Consider the following 19,835-nt stretch of genomic DNA (forward strand, 5'->3'; position numbering starts at 1 on the left):
AAAATAATCATTTCGTATCTAATTTTAGCACGATCCTTAAGTGGCTCTATCACAATCTGTTTACTAAGATGCATAGTCAGTCTATGATAGAAAATACAGTTGCGTAAGCGCTAGGGCACATTTTACCACCGTATGTTTAACATATCATACCTGTACATAGTTTCCATATCGTGCAAAGTTGTGCTACTGGAGCTTAGTATTGTTGTGATCAGACATTTTGATACATATTTACAGGTATAAAACAATAATATTTAAAAGAATACAGAGAAGATATTAAAAAACATATGTTAAAACATTGTCAAGAAAATGTTAGAAACAAATTTATTGATGTGTTTCATACAGCGGCTTAAACATTTCTGAAATGATTGTAAATGCTCCACAGACATCATGTCAGTTTTCACTGAATGCTGTGTATATTTTACGGAAGAGTGATATTTCATGATTTAAGGGTTTAGCGACAACACATCAATTTGAATGGGTCAATAGCGAAGGTACATTAATGTCAGAACAACAGCAAGGAAAAGTAGAAAGTAACTTCTAAATGTGAAAGACGAATTATATATAGTTATACTCTTTTATTCTATAGTATGTCCAGCTATGTTAAATACCAAGACAAAGGTCACTAGAAAGAAAATTCACTCATTCAGAAAGATAAGTTAAAAAGGGTCGTGAGTACAAGTCCCTGCAAGGTGATGGTGCTTTTACTTATAAGTTTGTCTAATCTATTATTACTGTTTTCAATTATGTAAGATTATTACTATTAGATAATTATCAACAGGTTTCTATTTTTGATTTACATTTAATTACGATGCAGCATAGAAATAACTTCATCAAAGCTTTTCCTTTATTTCACTTCCCTTTAAAGATGTACTATCCTCACTTTTTACATAAATATTTCATCATTGCATATTGATCTTTATCACATGTTTGACGTCACGGGAGTGTAATAAAGCCATTACATAAAAATGATAATACACTAGTGTAATAAAGCTTTGATGTCGACGTCATTTATAGTGTAACAGACATTGGTCAAAATGACTTGTTTATATAGGAAAAGAAAGTAGAATTTTTGATGTTTCGACAGGAAAAGCTAATATGTGATAAAAAGAATATTACATTTATGACTCTCCACATTTAATTTATTAAACTCGTTGAATAAAATTGATAAAATGCTCGGCAGAGCCTCGCATTTTATTATTTTATTCAACTCGTTTAATAAATTCAATATGAAAAGACACTCATGTGATATCCTCTATTAATCTAGAAAATCCTCATTAAACATCTTTTCCTTGGCTAAATATATAAACTAACTGTGTAAACTGCAATCACAATTAAATGTCTGTAAAGTAACAACCATTTGTTTCAAACAAACTTCCAGAGTTTTAGTAGCGTAATATATTCATACTGTGTTTACTTACACATTAATTAGTATGTAGTATTTAAACCTTACATACTACCTTTCATACTCGCAAACATGTTTATTTTATAAATTCCATTTTATTTTATAATTCCATTTTATAATTCCATAAATAATATGAGATAATTGTTCATATATTCAAATATGAAATTTGGGCATAATATATCTTTAACCCATTACTGCATAGACATGTAGCCTTATCAGCTACCTATTATGCATGTTTATGACAGGTTATCAGTAATCAATAATCAATACAGTCTTATCAGTTTATCTGCACTGTGTGCATAGAGGTAATTAGTGGAATTTGATAATTTTGACACCTCTGTTAGAAATGCCATTATTACCACATTTTTTAATCATTTGACAGTTTTTATGTCAATGTATGAAATGTTGGTAATAAAACTGGCTTTTTAATGATGTTTTTCTTCTTTTTCTACCTGGTATAGTTTTTCAAAATGATAGGGAAAAATGACAGAAACATAAAATTTACCTAGAAAAGTACTTTTAATTAATTTTTTTGGCATAAAATATGAATCTTTAAGTTAAATAATTGTATATAATTATATGTACAGATCAATCATATTCCAACAATATGTGTAATTTACAAAAATATTTAGTGACAAATGAACTATCAACAGCTATTTAGAAAATGCTAGTGCACTGAACTTTTCATAAAAAATAAAGTCATGGAGGACATGTACATTTTATGCACCCCAGAAGTTACGTCTTACATCAACATGGACAAATAATAACACTCTGGGGCAGACCAGAATAAATTTTAAAATGATTAAATTACCATTTTTATATTTTGCACGGTAGATTTATGCATTAGGCATACATGTATATAGCATTCATGTATATGTCACAGAGTTATGATTATGAATAGTATTTTTGATGAATTTGATATTATGCATTATTAATATTTGATAAATTTTTAAGTAGTTGTTGGGTCAAATCATGAATGCACAGCAGCTGCATATTTATTATGGTCTGGACAGAATTAAGTATGGATATTAGGCAAGGTGTGAGCTAATTAAGTGTACATAGCTTGTCTTTGATATAACATAATGTGCATGCTGGTTTTGTCTAGAAAGCAGCATGATCTACATACTGCAATTTGGTATGGTATTACTTGTTAAAAGTCACACATAGGTGAAAGTGCCTTTGATCTTTAGTTTTGGTGGGAAAAGATGGAATCATCATTAGTAACCTAATTAATGAATATTGACAAGTTATCTATTCTTTTACAAAGGCACTGATTGGTTAAGAAAGGGTCAGCCCTGGGAAATATGATACCTGTAGGTGTGGCTACGTTCAGAAGCTGCTCAAGTTTGTAAATTGTTGTGGTCAGAAGATTTTAAGACTAAGAACTGTTTAGGTCAGAATACTTTTAGGTTTAGAACTGTTTAGGTCAAAATTTGGAATTAGATGAGAAATTAAGAAATTATGAAGAAAATATTATTAATGAGATAATGAAGTGAACGATTTAAATAATGTTTTGGAAATATATTTTATTGTTTGATGGACATGAACGTTACATATATATTAGAACCATAGAAATAAAAGGAATGTAGTAAAATGGAATTGTTGGTTGACTTATTGATTATCATAATAAAATCAGGAGTTAATTCCCCTAACTTTACATATACACGTCATTGTAGTTTGTTATAAAATGTCACCGTGGGGCAGACGTGGCAAAATTTTTTGATACCGTTAAAACTGATTTAAATATTTTGTTTACGAGCTAAAACATTTTAACTGTATTGCCAATGCTAAAAAATTATCGCCAACCTTATTTTTTGTAAGTATGTATCGTTATGGGGGTGAATCTCCTCGTCCATTCATCAAAAACAGACCGATCTCGAGATCAGAGTCGGAGACGTTAAATTTAAAATCAGACAGATCTGAGGCAACGCTAATGTCGGACTCCGACGAAAAGCCATCAAAATCAGATTTAAATTCAACTTCAGTTGAATGTGTAACACTGTTTACAAATTCTTCGATTGTTATTTTACAAGATGCAGCCATTTTGTTTAGATACGTAAACGGACTACTTCAAGGTCACGCACCTGACCATGTGCTTTATGGGTTATGTAATTGACTGAATTGTGGGTCTAATATTCAAATTACCTGTTACGTCACGTCATCCGGGACTTCGGCCTACATATCAATGCACAATTTCGAACTATATTTTTCAGAGGACGCTCGATAAAACATTTATATTGACCAATGATTTTGGGGAAATACCAGCGCATGTGACTTATGGGTCTTACGATTGGATGTCATTTTCGGCTTAACTTTAAATAGAAACAGGTATTTTTTACTTCCAAAATTGGAGATAACATGTCAATGTACAAAGTGAACTGTTATTCGTACGGATCATTCGAAAAGAAAAAAAAGAGAAAAAAAATAAGAAAAAAGAAAAAAAAGAAGAAAAAAAGAAAAAATAAGAAAAAAAAGAAGAAAAAAAAGAAGAAAAAAAAAAAAAGAAAAAAAAAAAAAAAAAAAAAATAAGAAAAAATTAAAATGAAATGGGGTAATATAGTAATATTGAGGATAATTCATGTTAAAAACATATATTTTAAGAAAAAATGATTATAAGTAGCAGTAATAAAGCTATATGTTAACTAATAATACATAAATAAGGATATAATAGAGATAAGTATATGATAAAATGCTAGTTTATATATAAAATCAATAAAAATAGTAATAATATAGTATATGACAGTCCCAGATAAGATGGTGACTTTGAGATCCATATTATATATAGAAAGGGATGAGAGAAAATTATCCTAACTCATAGTTATTTAGATATATATTTGAACGGCTAAATACAAAAAACAGAATCTAAAAATATTAAAAAGTAAATCTTTTAGAAAGAAAATAAGGATGGGTGAAAATGGCTTTTTTTCAAAAGTAGATTTTTGGTTTTTGACGTCGGAAATTTTTTGGGTATGGGTGTGATATGAATGGTTGATAACATTAGATGCGCATATATACAAAGGACAAAATATGAAAATTTTGTTAAAAAAATATAATTTTTAAAAAAATTATCAAGAAAAAACGTTTTTTTAGAATTCTCTAAATTTACCATGTTTTCCTCCCCCCCTAAAAAACGTTAAAAAAACTAGTGGGAAAATATATTATATAATGAACTTCAAATATAACATTTAAAAAGGAGTTTCTGAAAGTTTGAATAAAAAACATCAAAAAATGGTTGCTTAGCAACCGTTTTCTATACATATATAAACATTCATGAAATGGCTGTATTTCCCCTAATATGTAATAGATTTTAATCATATTTGATAAAATAACACCTATATTATAGATAAACATAATAGACTAAATGTGATTTGAATATGTATAAAGATATAAGCACTAATGTGCTTTGAAATTTTTTACAAATCCTGACAGAAATGTTGATAGAACAACGTATTACACCCTGCAGGATACCTCAAAACAACCTAATTGGAGCCTCACATTCCATTAGAATCACGTGGTGTCTGGGTTATGTCTGCGCTATATTTAGTAACTTCGGTTAATTTTTAGAACATTTTAGTTCAACAATATAAGTAGGGAGAATTAGGATTAATGAATAAAAAACAAAACAAAATAAATACAGGAGACTGGCCGCACCGGAATAGTGAATCACTAGAAGGAATAGTCGAGACATACTATATCTATCTATAACCGGTCACCCCAGAGAACTCTAATAACTGCTAAGATATGAATTCAGCTATATTTACTAATAGCTGATGCAGTTAAGGAGAGAAAGACAGATGTAAATGAATAGAAGAAAAACAATAATTAACTAAAAATGTGTTTGTTGTTTGATGACCTGTATCCTTATAAGACAGTACAGACGCCATGGTGTACACGAATGTTTATATTAAAATTGCATAATTTTAATTGTTGCCATATCATGTGACCCTTATATGTAACTTGTATATATTTCACATGAAATTATTCTATATATTCTGTTATTTTAACAGTGGCCCTAATAAGTAAGCCGTGAAGCGGTGTCTTACATATATTTGATTGTTTTTATTACTTACATTTTAAATAGGGTCACATGAGAGGCATTGTCTTAAATGTTTTTGTCCAATATTGTTTATATGGGAGGTTGGAAGCTACATGTTGCCTGATATGTTAAAAGACTCCATATTGTACATAAATATTTTTTCCTCTTTTAACATATATAATTTTAGCAGTTTACTGCAATAATGGGCTCATTGTAAATAATATGGAGCATAAGTCACCTTGAGCCCATACAAGAGTGGGACTATCTTATATATGTTCATCAAGATAGCCGCACCACATATCAGGCAACACAGAAATTACTGATAGCAAAATGGGGCATTATTGTACAACTCAGAATTTTTCTGAGGGGTTTGACTCTCAATGTGTTATCTGGCAACATTGTTATTCATATATGGTCATCAGCAAAACCCAGTAATAATAAGGTCCAGACAATATACAAGTATGAAAATTAAATATAGATAAAATGACTGAGACAACATATAAATAATGGTAAATTGCTATTCAAAATTATTTTATTAAGTATTAAAAATGATTATTTTCCATCTACAGCAACAATCAGGTGGCTCAGTTCGGTTTTTCTGGATTTTCATAAAAATCGGATTGACCTACTTGATTTGTAAACAACTTTCAGTCAGCCAATCACGACAAAGGATGCAATGAGGTCTAAGCCAATCAACGCTGGCCTACCAAAAGCGTGGTTCGGCTGGTAAATGTAAACAAACCAAAGTTTCGTAGGGAATTTATGACTTTGTTGTCTCTGTCAGTCCTTGAATATAGTTTTTAAATAAAAAATAAGTTTTAATAAATGATATATCTTAAAATGGGGAAAGCAAAATGCCTTGATACACTATATGAGGTACATAACAGAGGCCTAATACATATAAATGATGACACACAATTAAGACAGTCTACTACTATTTTTCTTCTAACTGTAGTTTTTAAAGTAAATGTATGGGATTAAGTTCCCATCTTATTCACAGCCCACTGGCGGTTACTTTAACTTACTTTGGACTGTGAATTATGGTACACACTCTACATGTAGCATATAAAGTGTAGTTAATTAATTGTAGCTATGCTCGCCCATATGGTTTTTAACCGGTGGCGAGGGTAAACAACCTCAACACACACACACAAACGGATCATTCGTTCGGAAACATTAACAAATCGATGTCAAATATGAACGCGCTCAATAGCGCTTGCATGCGGAGATGGATAATGGCGCTTATCGGCGCTTCTATGCAGAGATCGAAAGCGGCGCTTCCATGCGGTAATAGATAGGGGCGCTCTTAGGCGCTTGTAGGCAGTAATGGGTTAATATTGTATAAATGACGTAACTTTTATTTAAAATAACATAATGCTAAATAATTATGTGTGTGTATGATGTAAACTACAACAAACTTCACTTTCAGCACCAAAAACAAACAACAATCAGTCATTTGAAGATGATTATAGATTTAATTTTTAAAAAATGGCCGCTATTTTGATGACATCATAACTCGGTCCAGTCGCCGAATTCAGACTGGCGACATGGCTTAGAATGAACTTCAGACATTACGGAACAGTCTGGTATATGTTGCCATTAATCTTTTTTTCCAGTCGCACGGGACCCAAAATATGGCTCTAAGCGAATACACTATTCTCTTGAACCATTCGATAGATCTTTGTCAAACTTAGTCTGCAGTAGTATTGTAAGGTCCTCTCACAATTTTTTTTCAAATGATGGCACTTGGCCCCTTCTAGGTGCCACAGGATTATGCTAAATATAGTTTTTACCATTCATGATTCTGTGTGTTATTATTATATTCAAGGTCAAACGGATTTGATTTAAAGTTTAAGTAGTTGTCCTTTTTCTTTATCCAGCATGGAAATAGTCAAGCACACTCTTTCCTTTGACAACTCTTGGTATGCATAGGGTATAGAGTTAGTAATTCTGTTTCCTTATTAAAAAGGCTCGGGAGCAATATAATTGATGACAGCTTTTCTGAAAATAGCCAAGTGTCCCTGCCCTGTGTCTAACTGACCACCTGCCTTGGGAAGTAATGTATTATGATACAAATATTACTGATTTTAATATGTCTTTTGATATCCAATTATAAAATTTACAGATACAAGACATGGGAAAGAATCCAGCAAGGATGTAATTAAAAAAGGACAGGGGAAGAAGATGAAGAAGGCAATAAAAGCATTGTCATATGTTGAGTGCAGTGCCTTGAAGAAAAATTGTGTAAATGAGTGTTTTCTAGAAGCAGTGAGTATAGATAGAACAAGACAGTGAGTTTGTTGAATTGGTTTCCTCAAATAATGTTTTGTCAGCTTAAAGGCACTGACCTCCAGATTTTGGCTAAAAAATGTTCTTTCTTTCAAATTGAAGTTTGGTCATATTATGAACATTAAAATATGAGTTTTTGTTTCAAAACTATTTCTAAAATGCCAAATCAAGACAAGAGGGTCATAATGACCCTGGATCGCTCACCTGAGTAATATGAGCTACATGTATCAAATATCAAACTGATGATAAAATATTAAGAAAGTATGTCAGTAGGTCATATTCAAGGTCACTGAAAGTCAGTTTTAAGATCAGTGTGCAAAACTGTACATGTCACCCAAATTTCAAGGCTGTATCTTAAAAAAACAAAGTAGGTCGGGGCAGGGCCTCTTTTTCACCCCAGGGGCATAATTCAAACAATCTTGTTAGAAATCAACTAGGCAATGATACATACCAAATATCAAAGGCCTATGCCTTGAACTTTCAGACAAAAAGATTTTTAGCTCATGGTGAGCTTTTGTGATCGCTCAATGTCTGTCGTGCGTCGTGTGTCCGTCAACATTTTCTAAAAAAATCTTCTGCTTGAAAACTACTGGGCAGAATTTCACTAATCTTCACAGGAATGCTACTTGGGTGGTCCCCTTTCAAAATTGTTCAAAGAATTTAATTCCATGCAGAACTCTGGTTGCCATGGCAACCGAAAGGAAAAACTTTAAAAATCTTCTTGTCCAAAACCGCAAGACGTAGAGCCTTGATATTTGGCATGTGACATCATCTTATGGTCCTCTATTAAGGTTATTCAAAGTGTGCCCCTGGGGTGAAAAGAGGCCCCACCCCGGGGGTCATAAGTTTTACATAGACATATAGGAAAAAACTTTGAAAATCTTCTTGTCTTAAACCACAAGACCTAGACCTTTGATATTTGGTATATAGCATTGCCTTGTGGAACTGTACCAAAATTATTCAAATTATTACCCTGGGGTGAAAAGAGGCCCCGCCCCGGGGGGCCTCAAGTTTTACATAGACTTATATAGGAAAAAACTTTAAAAATCTTGTCTGAAACTACAAGACCTAGGCCTTTGATATTTTGTTGTTTGTAGCATTGCCTTGTGGTCCTCTATGAAGATTGTTCAAATTGTGCACCTGGGGTGAAAAGAGGGGCACCGGGGGTCCCAAGTTTTACATTGACTTATATAAGAGAAAACTTTAAAAATCTTCTTGTCTAAAACTGCAAGGCCTAGGCTTTTGATATTTGGTGTGTTGCATATCAAAGCCCTAGGCCCTGTGGTTTTGGGCAAGAAGATTTTCAAAGTTTTTCCTTATAAAAGTCTATATAAACCATGTGACCCCCGGGGCGGGCCATATTTAATCCTAGGGGGATAATTTGAACAATCTCGGTAGAGGACCACTAGATGATGTTACATAAAAAATATCAAAGCCCTGTGGTTTTGGACAAGAAGATTTTCAAAGTTTTTCGTAAACCATATCACCAATAGGGTGGGGCCATATTTGACACTGGGGGATTATTGAACTAATTTGGTAGAGGACCATCAGATGATGCCACATGCCAAATATCAAAGCCCTAGCTACTGTGGTTCTGGACAAGAAGATTTTTAAAGTTTTTCCTTTCGGTTGCCATGGCAACCAGAGTCCTGCATGGATTTCAATTCTTTGGGCAATTTTGATAGTGGGGCACTCAAGGATCATTTCTGTGAAGTTTAGTGTAAATCTGCCCAGTGGTTTTGAAGAAGATTTTTGAAATTTACAGTACAGCCATATAGGGAAAATAAGCCCCGTCCCCTGGCGGCCATGTTTTTTACCGAAACAGAATGGCTTAGGCAATTTTGGTAGAGGGTCACCTAGAGATCATTTCCATAAAATATTTTTGAAATCTGGCTAACAGTTTCTGACAAGATTTTCAAAGTTTTTCCTTTCGGTTGCCATGGCAACCAGAGTTCTGCATGGAATTAATTTCTTTGATCAATTTTGAAAGGGAACCACCCAAGGATCATTCCTGTGAAGTTTGGTGTAAATCTGCCCAGTGGTTCTGAAGAAGAAGATTTTTTAGCTCACCTGTCACATAGATCACTCTTCGTCTGTCGTCAGTCCATGCATCCGTCCATCAACAATTTCTTGTCTGCACGATAGTGGTTTCATTTATGATTTTATTTTAACCAAACTTGCACACAACTTGTATCACCATAAGATCTCGGTTCCTTTCTGGCCAGATCCCTGTATGGGTTCCAGAGTTATGGCCCCTGAAGGGGCCAAAATTAGCTATTTTGACCTTGTCTGCACAATAGCAGCTTTATTTATGATTTGATTTTTACCAAACTTGCACAAAACTTGTATCACCATAAGATCTTGGTTCTTTCCTGGAACTGGCCAGATTCCGTAATGGGTTCCAGAGCTATGGCCCTTGAAGGGGTCAAAATTAGCTATTTTGACCTTGTCTGCACAATAGCAGCTTCATTATGTCTCCCCCAGGAGACACATTGTTTTTGCCCTGTCCGTCCGTCCGTCCGTACGTCACACTTCATTTCCGAGCAATAACTGGAGAACCATTTGACCTAGAACCTTCAAACTTCATAGGGTTGTAGGGCTGCTGGAGTGGACGACCCCTATAGTTTTTGGGGTCACTCCGTCAAAGGTCAAGGTCACAGGGGCCCGAACATTGAAAACCATTTCCGATCAATAACTAGAGAACCACTTGACCCAGAATGTTGAAACTTCATAGGATGATTGATCATAAAGAGTAGATGACCCCTATTGATTTTGGGGTCACTCCATTAAAGGTCAAGGTCACAGGGGCCTGAACATTGAAAACCATTTCTGGTCAGTAACTTGAGAACCACTTGACCCAGAATGTTGAAACTTCATAGGATGATTGGTCATGAAGAGTAGATGACCCCTATTGATTTTGGGGTCACTCTGTCAAAGGTCAAGGTCACAGGGACCTGAACATGGAAAACCATTTCCGATCAATAACTAGAGAACCACTTGACCCAGAATGTTGAAACTTCATAGGATGATTGGTCATGCAGATTAGATGACCCCTAATGATTTTAGGGTCACTCTGTTAAAGTAAAATCATTTTTTGGAAATAACTTGAGAACCACTTGACCTACAATGTTGAAACTTAATAGGATGATTGGACATGCAGAGTAGATGACCCCTATTTATTTTGAGGTCACTTGATCAAAGGTCAAGGTCACAGAAGCCTGAACAGTGACTTGAGAACCACTAGGCCAAGAGTGTTGAAATTTAGCGGGATGATTGGACATGCCAAGTAGATGATCCCTATCGCAGCCAACCATCAGTGTCTCTTTGACTTTCGCACCTGACCCCTATTGACTTCTTGCCTATAGGACTTTGCATTGGGGGAGACATGCGCTTTTTTACAAAAGCATTTTCTAGTTTATGATTTGATTTTAACCAAACTTGCACAAAACTTGTGCCACCATAAGATCTTGGTTCCTTTCTTGAACAGGCCAGTTCCCTTAATGAGTTCCAGAGTTATGGCCCCTGATAAGGCCGGAATTAGCTATTTTGACCTTGTCTGCACAATAGCAGCTTCATTTGTGATTTGAATTTAATCAAACTTGCATAAAACTTGTGTCACCATAAGATCTTGGTTCCTTTGTCTGCACAATAGCAGCTTCATTTATGATTTGATTTTAACCAAACTTGCACACAACTTGTATCACCATAACATCTCGATTCCTTTTTATATGCCCAAAGGGACGTATTATGTTATCGCCTCGGTGTCCGTCTGTCTGTCTGTGTGTTGCTTAGCAATTTCCCTTCCGCTCTGTAACCCCTTGATAGATTTCAGAGAAACCTGACACAAATGTTCACCTCATTGAAATGACATGCAGAGCGCATGTTTCGGATGGCTCACTTCAATGTTAAGGTCACGCTTAGGGGGTCAAAGGTCATATGACTTTGTTTGGTATGAATATTGCTCTACATTTGCGTTGCATTGCAGTGCTCTTGTTTTTATTAGCCCACCATCATCAGATGGTGGGCTATTCAAATCACTCTGCATCCGTGGTCTGGAAAGTACACTTCTAGATAATCATTCAACATATTTTTTTCAAAACTTGTAACAATGGTGCTGAAGAAGACTTGTGCAAAATTTCAAAAAGATCTGTGCTCTATGTTCTTTGAAATTTTGATATAAACTTCTGATGTTGCTTGCTCACTGTACACAAAAAGAGTGGCCATTTCTCTACCTGAACCTTTTTAGCTCACCTGTCACGAAGTGACAAGGTGAGCTTTTGTGATCGCGTGGCGTCCGTCGTCCGTCGTCCGTCCGTCCGTCTGTAAACTTTTGCTTGTGACCACTCTAGAGGTCACATTTTTCATGGGATCTTTATGAAAGTTGGTCAGAATGTTCATCTTGATGATATCTAGGTCAAGTTCGAAACTGGGTCAGGTGCGGTCAAAAACTAGGTCAGTAGATCTAAAAATAGAAAAACCTTGTGACCTCTCTAGAGGCCATATTTTTCATGAGATCTTCATGAAAATTGGTCAGAATGTTCACCTTGATGATATCTAGGTCAAGTTCGAAACTGGGTCACGTGGGATCAAAAACTAGGTCAGTAGGTCTAAAAATAGAAAAACCTTGTGACCTCTCTAGAGGCCATATTTTTCATGAGATCTTCATGAAAATTGGTCAGAATGTTCACCTTGATGATATCTAGGTCAAGTTCGAAACTGGGTCACGTGGGATCAAAAACTAGGTCAGTAGGTCTAAAAATAGAAAAACCTTGTGACCTCTCTAGAGGCCATTTTTTTCATGAGATCTTCATGAATATTTGTCAGAATATTCACCTTGATGATACCTAGGTCAAGTTCGAAACTGGGTCACGTGGGGTCAAAAACTAGGTCAGTAGGTCTAAAAATAGAAAAACCTTGTGACCTCTCTAGAGGCCATATTTTTCATGAGATCTTCATGAATATTGGTCAGAATGTTCACCTTGATGATACCTAGGTCAAGTTCGAAACTGGCTCACATGGGGTCAAAAACTAGGTCAGTAGGTCTAAAAATAGAAAAACCTTGTGACCTCTCTAGAGGCCATATTTCTCAATGGATCTTTATGAAAAATGGTCAGAATGTTCACCTTGATGATATCTAGGTCAAGTTTGAAACTGGGTCACGTACGGTCAAAAACTAGGTCAGTAGGTCTGAAAATAGAAAAACTTTGTGACCTCTCTAGAGGCCATATTTTTCATGGGATCTTTATGAAAATTGGTCAGAATGTTCATCTTGATGATATCTAGGTCAAGTTCGAAACTGGGTCACGTGCGGTCAATAACTAGGTCAGTAGATCTTAAAATAGAAAAACCTTGTTACCTCTTTAGAGGCCATATTTTTCAAGAGATCTTCATGAAAATTGGTCAGAATGTTGACCTTGATGATATCTAGGTCAAGTTCGAAACTGGGTTACGTGCGGTCAAAAACTAGGTCGGTAGGTCTAAAAATAGAAAAATCTTGTGATGTCTCTAGAGGTCATATTTTTCAATGGATCTTCATGAAAATTGGTCAGAATTTTTTATCTTGATGATACCTAGGTCACATGTGCTCAAAAACTAGGTCACTATGTCAAATAATAGAAATAACTAGGTCATACTCAGTTCAACACTGGGTCATGTGGGGATAGGTGAGCAATTCAGGACCATCATGGTCCTCTTGTTTATAGTTCTTCCCCGGCCTTTAAAATCTTCTTGTCAATAACCTACAGCATTCAGAGTTTGACCACATGTATAGTTTTGAGTGGCAAGATGAACCTTGACATGAGTTGACCTTGATTTTGACCTAGTGACCTACTTCCACATTTCTGTAGCTACAGCCTTCAAATTTGGACCACATGCATAGCTTTGTGCACCAAAAAAACGTTGACCTTGACATTGACCTAGTGACCTCCTTTCACATTTTTGAAGGTACAGGCTTTAAATTTGGACCACATGCAAAAACTAGGTCAGTAGGTCTAAAAATAGAAAAACGTTGTGACCTCTCTTAAGGCCATATTTTTCATGGGATCTGTATAAAAGTTGGTCTGAATGTTCATCTTGCTGATATCTAGATCAAGTTTGAAACAGGGTCACGTGCGGTCAAAAAGTAGGTCAGTAGGTCTAAAAACAGAAAAACCTTGTGACCTCTCTAGAGGCCATACTTTTGAATGGATCTCCATAAAAATTGGTCAGAATGTTTAGCTTGATGATATCTAGGTCAAGTTCAAAAATGGGTCATGTGCCATCAAAAAGTAGGTCAGTAGGTCAAATAATGAAAAAACGTTGTGACCTCTCTAGAGGCCATATTTTTCATAGGATCTGTATGGAAGTTGGTCGGAATGTTTATCTTGATGATATATGGGTCAAGTTTGAAACTGGGTCAACTGTGATTAAAAACTAGGTCAGTAGATCTTAAAATAGAAAAACCTTGTGACCTCTCTAGAGGCCATACCCTTGAATGGATCTTCATGAAAATTGGTCAGAATGTTCACCTTGATAATATCTAGGTCTAGTTTGAAACTGGGTCACGTGCCCTCAAAAACTAGGTCAGTATGTCAAATAATCAAAAATCATTGTGACCTCTCTAGAGGCCATACTTTTCATGGGATCTGTATGAAAGTTGATCTGATTGTTCATCTTGATGATATCTAGGTCAAGTTTGAAACTGGGTCAACTGCGATCAAAAACTAGGTCAGTAGGTTTAAAATTAGAAAAATCTTTTGACCTCTCTAGAGGCCATATTTTTCAATGGATCTTCATGAAAATTGGTCTGAATGTTCACCTTGATGATATCTAGATCATTTTCGAAACTGGGTCATGTGTGGTCAAAAACTAGGCCAGTAGGTATAAAAATAGAAAAACCTTGTGACCTCTCTAGAGGCCATATTTTTCATGAGATCTTCATGAAAATTAGTGAGAATGTTCATCTTGATGATATCTAGGTAATGTTCAGAACAGGGTCACTGACCTTCGATAACTAGGTCAATAGGTCAAATAATAGAGAAACCTTGTGACCTCTCTAGATCTTCATGAAAATTGGTCAGAATTTTTATCTTTATAATATCTAGGTCAAGTTCAAAACTGGGTCACATGAGCTCAAAAACTAGGTCACTATGTCAAATAATAGAAACAAGGCAGTCTGAAAGACAGCTAAATCCCCCGCCACTGCTATGGATAGTGAAAGGGTAAACCTTTGATTTTAGCTGTGACCTTGACCTTGAACTGACATGGCTGACTCATGAATTCTGCACAAAGTCTTGATGAGGTGATCATTTGACCCAAGTTTCATGAAAATCCTTCAAGGGTTTAGGAGATTCAGAGCTGAAACCTTTGACCTTCAGTTGTGACCTTTACCTTGAGTTGACATGGCTGACACATGAGTTCTTGATGAAGTGATCATTTGACCCAAGTTTGATGAAAATCCTTCAAGGGGTTTAGGAGATATAGAGCGGACACGAAATGGAAGGCTCAAACCTTTGACCTTCAGTTGTGACCTTGACCTTGAGCCGGCATGGCTGACTCATAAGTTCTGCACATCGCCTTGATGAGGTGATCGTTTGACCCAAGTTTGATGAAAATCCTTCAAGGAGTTTAGGAGATATAGAGCGGACACAAAATGGAAGGCTCAAACCTTTGACCCTAAGTTGTGACCTTGACCTTGAGCCGGCATGACTGACTCATGGGTTCTGCACATCATCTTGATGAGGTGATCATTTGACCCAAGTTTAATGAAATTCCTTCAAGGGGTTTAGGAGATATAGAGCGGACACAAAATGGCAGGCTCAAACCTTTGACCTTGAGTTGTGACCTTGACCTTGAGCCAACAAGGCTGACCCGTGGGTTCTGCACATCGTCTTGATGAGGTGATCATTTGACCCAAGTTTCATGAAAATCCTTCAAGGAGTTTAGAAGATATAGTGTGGACACAAAATGGAAGGCTCAAAACCTTTGACCCTAAGTTGTGACCTTGACCTTGAACCAGCATGGCTGACTCATGGGTTCTGAACATCGTCTTGATGAGGTGATCATTTGACCCAAGTTTTATAAAATTCCTTCAAGGGGTTTATGAGATATAGAGCGGACACAAAATGGCAGGCTCAAACCTTTGACTTTGGGTTGTGACCTTGACCTTGAACCAACAAGGCTGACTCATGGGTTCTGCACATCATCTTGATGAGGTAATCATTTGACCCAAGTTTGATGAAAATCCTTCAAGGGGTTTAGGAGATATGGACTGGACACGATTTTGTTACGGACAGAAGGACGGACGGATGCAGACCATTCCTATAATCCCTCCGCCACGGCGGGGGATTAAAAACAAGGTCATACTCAAAACTGGGTCATGTGGGAACAGGTGAGCGATTCAGGACCATCATGGGGCTCTTGTTACCTAGTACCTACTTTCATATTTTTCAAGCTACAGCCTCCAAATTTGAAGCACATGCATAGTTTTGTATACCGAAATGAACTTTGACCTTGAAATTGATCTAGTGACCTTCTTTCACATTTCTCAAGCTACAGTTTTCAAATTTGGACCACATAAATGGACCACATGCACAGTGTTGTGTACCGAAATGAAATTTGACCTTGATTTTGACCTTGAGCTAGATTTGAAATTTGGAACATTCAAAAATGGTTCAGTGGTGGGCGCCAAGATCACTCTGTGATCTCTTGTTTGGCAGATCCTTCTTTTGTTCGCTTACAATAAATTTTTTTTATTTATTTCCCTTTAATGTTACTATAAATAGCTTATTAAGTAACTTTTTTATGATTGGCCGTAGGGAGAAACCGAGACCACTTTTCTGTGGTACAACATGGATGGTACCTCCAATTTTTAGGTGTATTTTGACATATCTGTACCTTGTTAGAATTTTTAGCTCACCTGTCACATAGTGACAAGGTTAGCTTTTGTGATCACCCTTCGTCCGTCGTCAGTCCGTGCGTGCGTCCGTCAACAATTTCTTGTCTGCACAATAGTGGTTTCATTTATGATTTTATTTTAACCAAACTTGCACACAACTTTTATCACCATAAGATCTCGGTTCCTTTCTTGAACTGGCCAGATCCCATTATGGGTTCCAGAGTTATGGCCCCTGAAAGGGCCAAAATGAGCTATTTTGACCTTGTCTGCACAATAGCAGCTTTATTTATGATTTGATTTTTACCAAACTGGCACACAACTTGTATCACCATAAGATCTTGGTTCCTTTCTTGAGTTGGCCAGATTCCTTTATGGGATCTAGAGTTATGGCCCCTGAAAGGGCCAGACTTAGCTATTTTGACCTTGTCTGCACAAAAGCAGCTTCATTTATGATTTTATTTTAACCAAACTTGCACACAACTTGTATCATTATAAGATCTTGGTTCCTTTCTTGAACTGGCGAGATTCCATCATGGGTTCCAGAGTTATGGCCCCTGAAAGGGCCAGAATTAGCTATTTTGGCCTTGTCTGCACAATAGCAGCTTCATTTATGATTTGAATTTAATCAAACTTGCACAAAACTTGTGTCGCCATAAGATCTCAGTTCCTTTATTGAACCGGCCAGATCCCGTAATGGATTTCAGAGTTATGGCCCCTGAAAGGGCCAAACTTAGCTATTTTGACATTGTCTGCACAATAGCAGCTTCATTTATGATTTGATTTTAACCAAACTTGCACACAACTTGTATCACCACAAGATCTTGGTTGCTTTCTTGAACTGGCCAGATTCCATCATGGGTTCCAGAGTTATGGTCCCCTAAAGGTCCAAAATTGGGTATTTTGGCTTTTGCAGCCATATAGAGACTTCATTTATGGTTTTATTTGATACAAACTTCCAAAATATCTTCAACAACAATAAATCTTGGATTCCATGACAAATCAGATCCAATCGTAGGTTCCAGAGTTATTTTATATCTGATTACCTCCCCTGATTGTAATCAAAATGGATTTATATCAGTAAGTACTTATAAGACTTATTTGAAATTTCATTATTGCCATTAGTTGGACTGAGCCAATGAGGGTAGATAACTATGGACTGATTTTATGTCAAATTACCTCCCTTTGTTTCAAATTAAAATGGGTATATCTCCAAACTAATGAAGATACTGATCTAAAATTTCATTTATGTCAACAGATTTATTTGGCAGATCCTTCTTTAGTTCATTTACAATAATTTTGTTTTTAATTACTTCCCTTTTACGTTACTGTAAATAGCTTATTTTGAGTAACTTTTTTATTATTGGCCGTAGGGAAAAACCCTTTGTTGTTCCTGTCCTTTGGACTTAGATATTTTTTCTGAGGACCTTCTTGTCCTCAAGTGCAATGATAACAGGTGAGCGATATAGGGCCATCATGGCCCTCTTGTTTCTTTTTGTTTTTAGTTAAAGCAATGGTACTCAGGTGAGCGATATAGGGCCATCATGGCCCTCTTGTTAACTTAGTATTTTTGGTTAAAGATTTCGATAAAGTCAAATATCTCTGTTACTATCAAAGCTTTTGACTTGAAACTTAAAATACTTATTTACCATCACAGTCTACACCAGGAGAAACAATCTCCATAACTCTGGTTTGAATTTTGACAGAATTATGCCCCTTTTTAACTTGGAATTTTTTTACTGGCAAAGCTCTAATTCAGGGTCAAGCACTGAGTAAAGTCAAGCGCGCTGTCTTACGGACAGCTCTTGTTTTAATGTACGGTTCTTGAAAGTCGTTGACGTGAATGCCTCCATACAGAGCTTAATAATTGTTGACAATGCGGGTGTTATAAGATACATTAAAAGTGGTTTCCTTGGACAACAAAATGACGCACAGCAGTTTCAAATGATGCGACAAATAGGCATTGACTTGCCATTCCCTGACGATTGTTTTTTGCTAGGTGATAAAATATATCCTAATAGACACCCCATTATGACACCTTTCTCCTCTGCGCAGATTCTGAGAAAAGTGGGACGAGACAAAAGGAAATGTACAAAACTGAACAGATATATATCTCTTTACAGAATAACTGTACAATATTCAAATGCAGAATTGAAGTGTTACAAGAGCGTAAGCTCTGTATGGAGGCATTCACGACAACGACTTTCAAGAACCGTACATGTCTGTGCATCCCTTGTGTGTAGAAGAAAACATATCGGATTGATTGTATAAACTGAAAACTATCAACAAGAAATGGATTTCATTTCATTCATGTTTATGCCATAATACAGTATAAATGGGAAGATTTTTAGCCCACCATCATCAGATGTTGGGCTATTCAAATCACTCTGCGTCGGTGGTCCGTCCGTCCACCTCCCGTTAACAATTTCTCGTTATCGCATCTCCTCAGAAATTACTGGGGGGATTTTGACTAAACTTTGTCAGAATGATGTATTAGTACCCTAGTTTTGTCCCCCTGAAAATCAGACTGGTTCAACAATTTTTGAGTGAGTTATGGCACTTTGTTTATTTTTATAATTTACATAGATTTATGTAGGGAAAAACTTTGAAACACTTCTTGTCCAAACCCACAGGGCCTAGTGCTTTGATATTTGGTATGTAGCTTCATCTAGTGGTCCTCTACCAAGATCTTTCAAATTATTTACCAAGGGTCAAATATGGCCCCGCCCCGGGGGTCACATGGTTTATATAGACTTATATAGGGGAAATTTTTGAAAATCTTTTTGTCCAAACCACAAAGCCTAGGGCTTTAATATTTGTAATGTAGCATCATCTAGTGGTTATCTACCAAGTTTGTTCAAATTATTACCCTAAGGTCAAATATGGCCCCGCCCCGGGGGTCACATGATTTATATAGACTTATATAGGGAAAAACTTTAAAAATCTTTTTGTCTGTAACCTACAACATTCAAATTTGGACCACATGTATAGTTTTGAGTGGCTAGATAAACCTTGACATGAGTTGATCTTGATCTTGACCTAGTGACCTACTTTCAGATTTCTGTAGCTACAGCCTTCAAATTTGGCTACTTGCATAGGTTTGTTTACTGAAATAAACTTTGATCTTGACATTGACCTGGTGACCTACTTTCACATTTTTGAGGGTACAGGCTTCATATTTGGACCATATGCATAGTTTTGTGTTCCGAAATGAAATTTGTCCTTGATTTTGACCT

The 19,835-nt window shown here is 36.0% G+C and overlaps 1 protein-coding gene across 2 annotated transcripts in view; it reads left to right on the forward strand.

Annotated features, from left to right (window-relative positions):
* LOC123524446 (cell division control protein 42 homolog) overlaps positions 1 to 19,835 on the forward strand; it is a 210,078-nt gene that overhangs the window by 182,297 nt on the left and 7,946 nt on the right. For both annotated transcript variants that reach the window (XM_045302651.2, XM_045302652.2), the window contains exon 5: positions 7,564 to 7,706. In XM_045302651.2, the coding sequence (XP_045158586.1) occupies positions 7,564 to 7,706 (143 nt within the window). The remainder of the gene's footprint in view (positions 1 to 7,563; positions 7,707 to 19,835) is intronic.

This window comes from Mercenaria mercenaria, chromosome 3, assembly GCF_021730395.1.
Source record: "Mercenaria mercenaria strain notata chromosome 3, MADL_Memer_1, whole genome shotgun sequence".
Classification (NCBI taxonomy): Eukaryota; Metazoa; Mollusca; class Bivalvia; order Venerida; family Veneridae; genus Mercenaria; species Mercenaria mercenaria.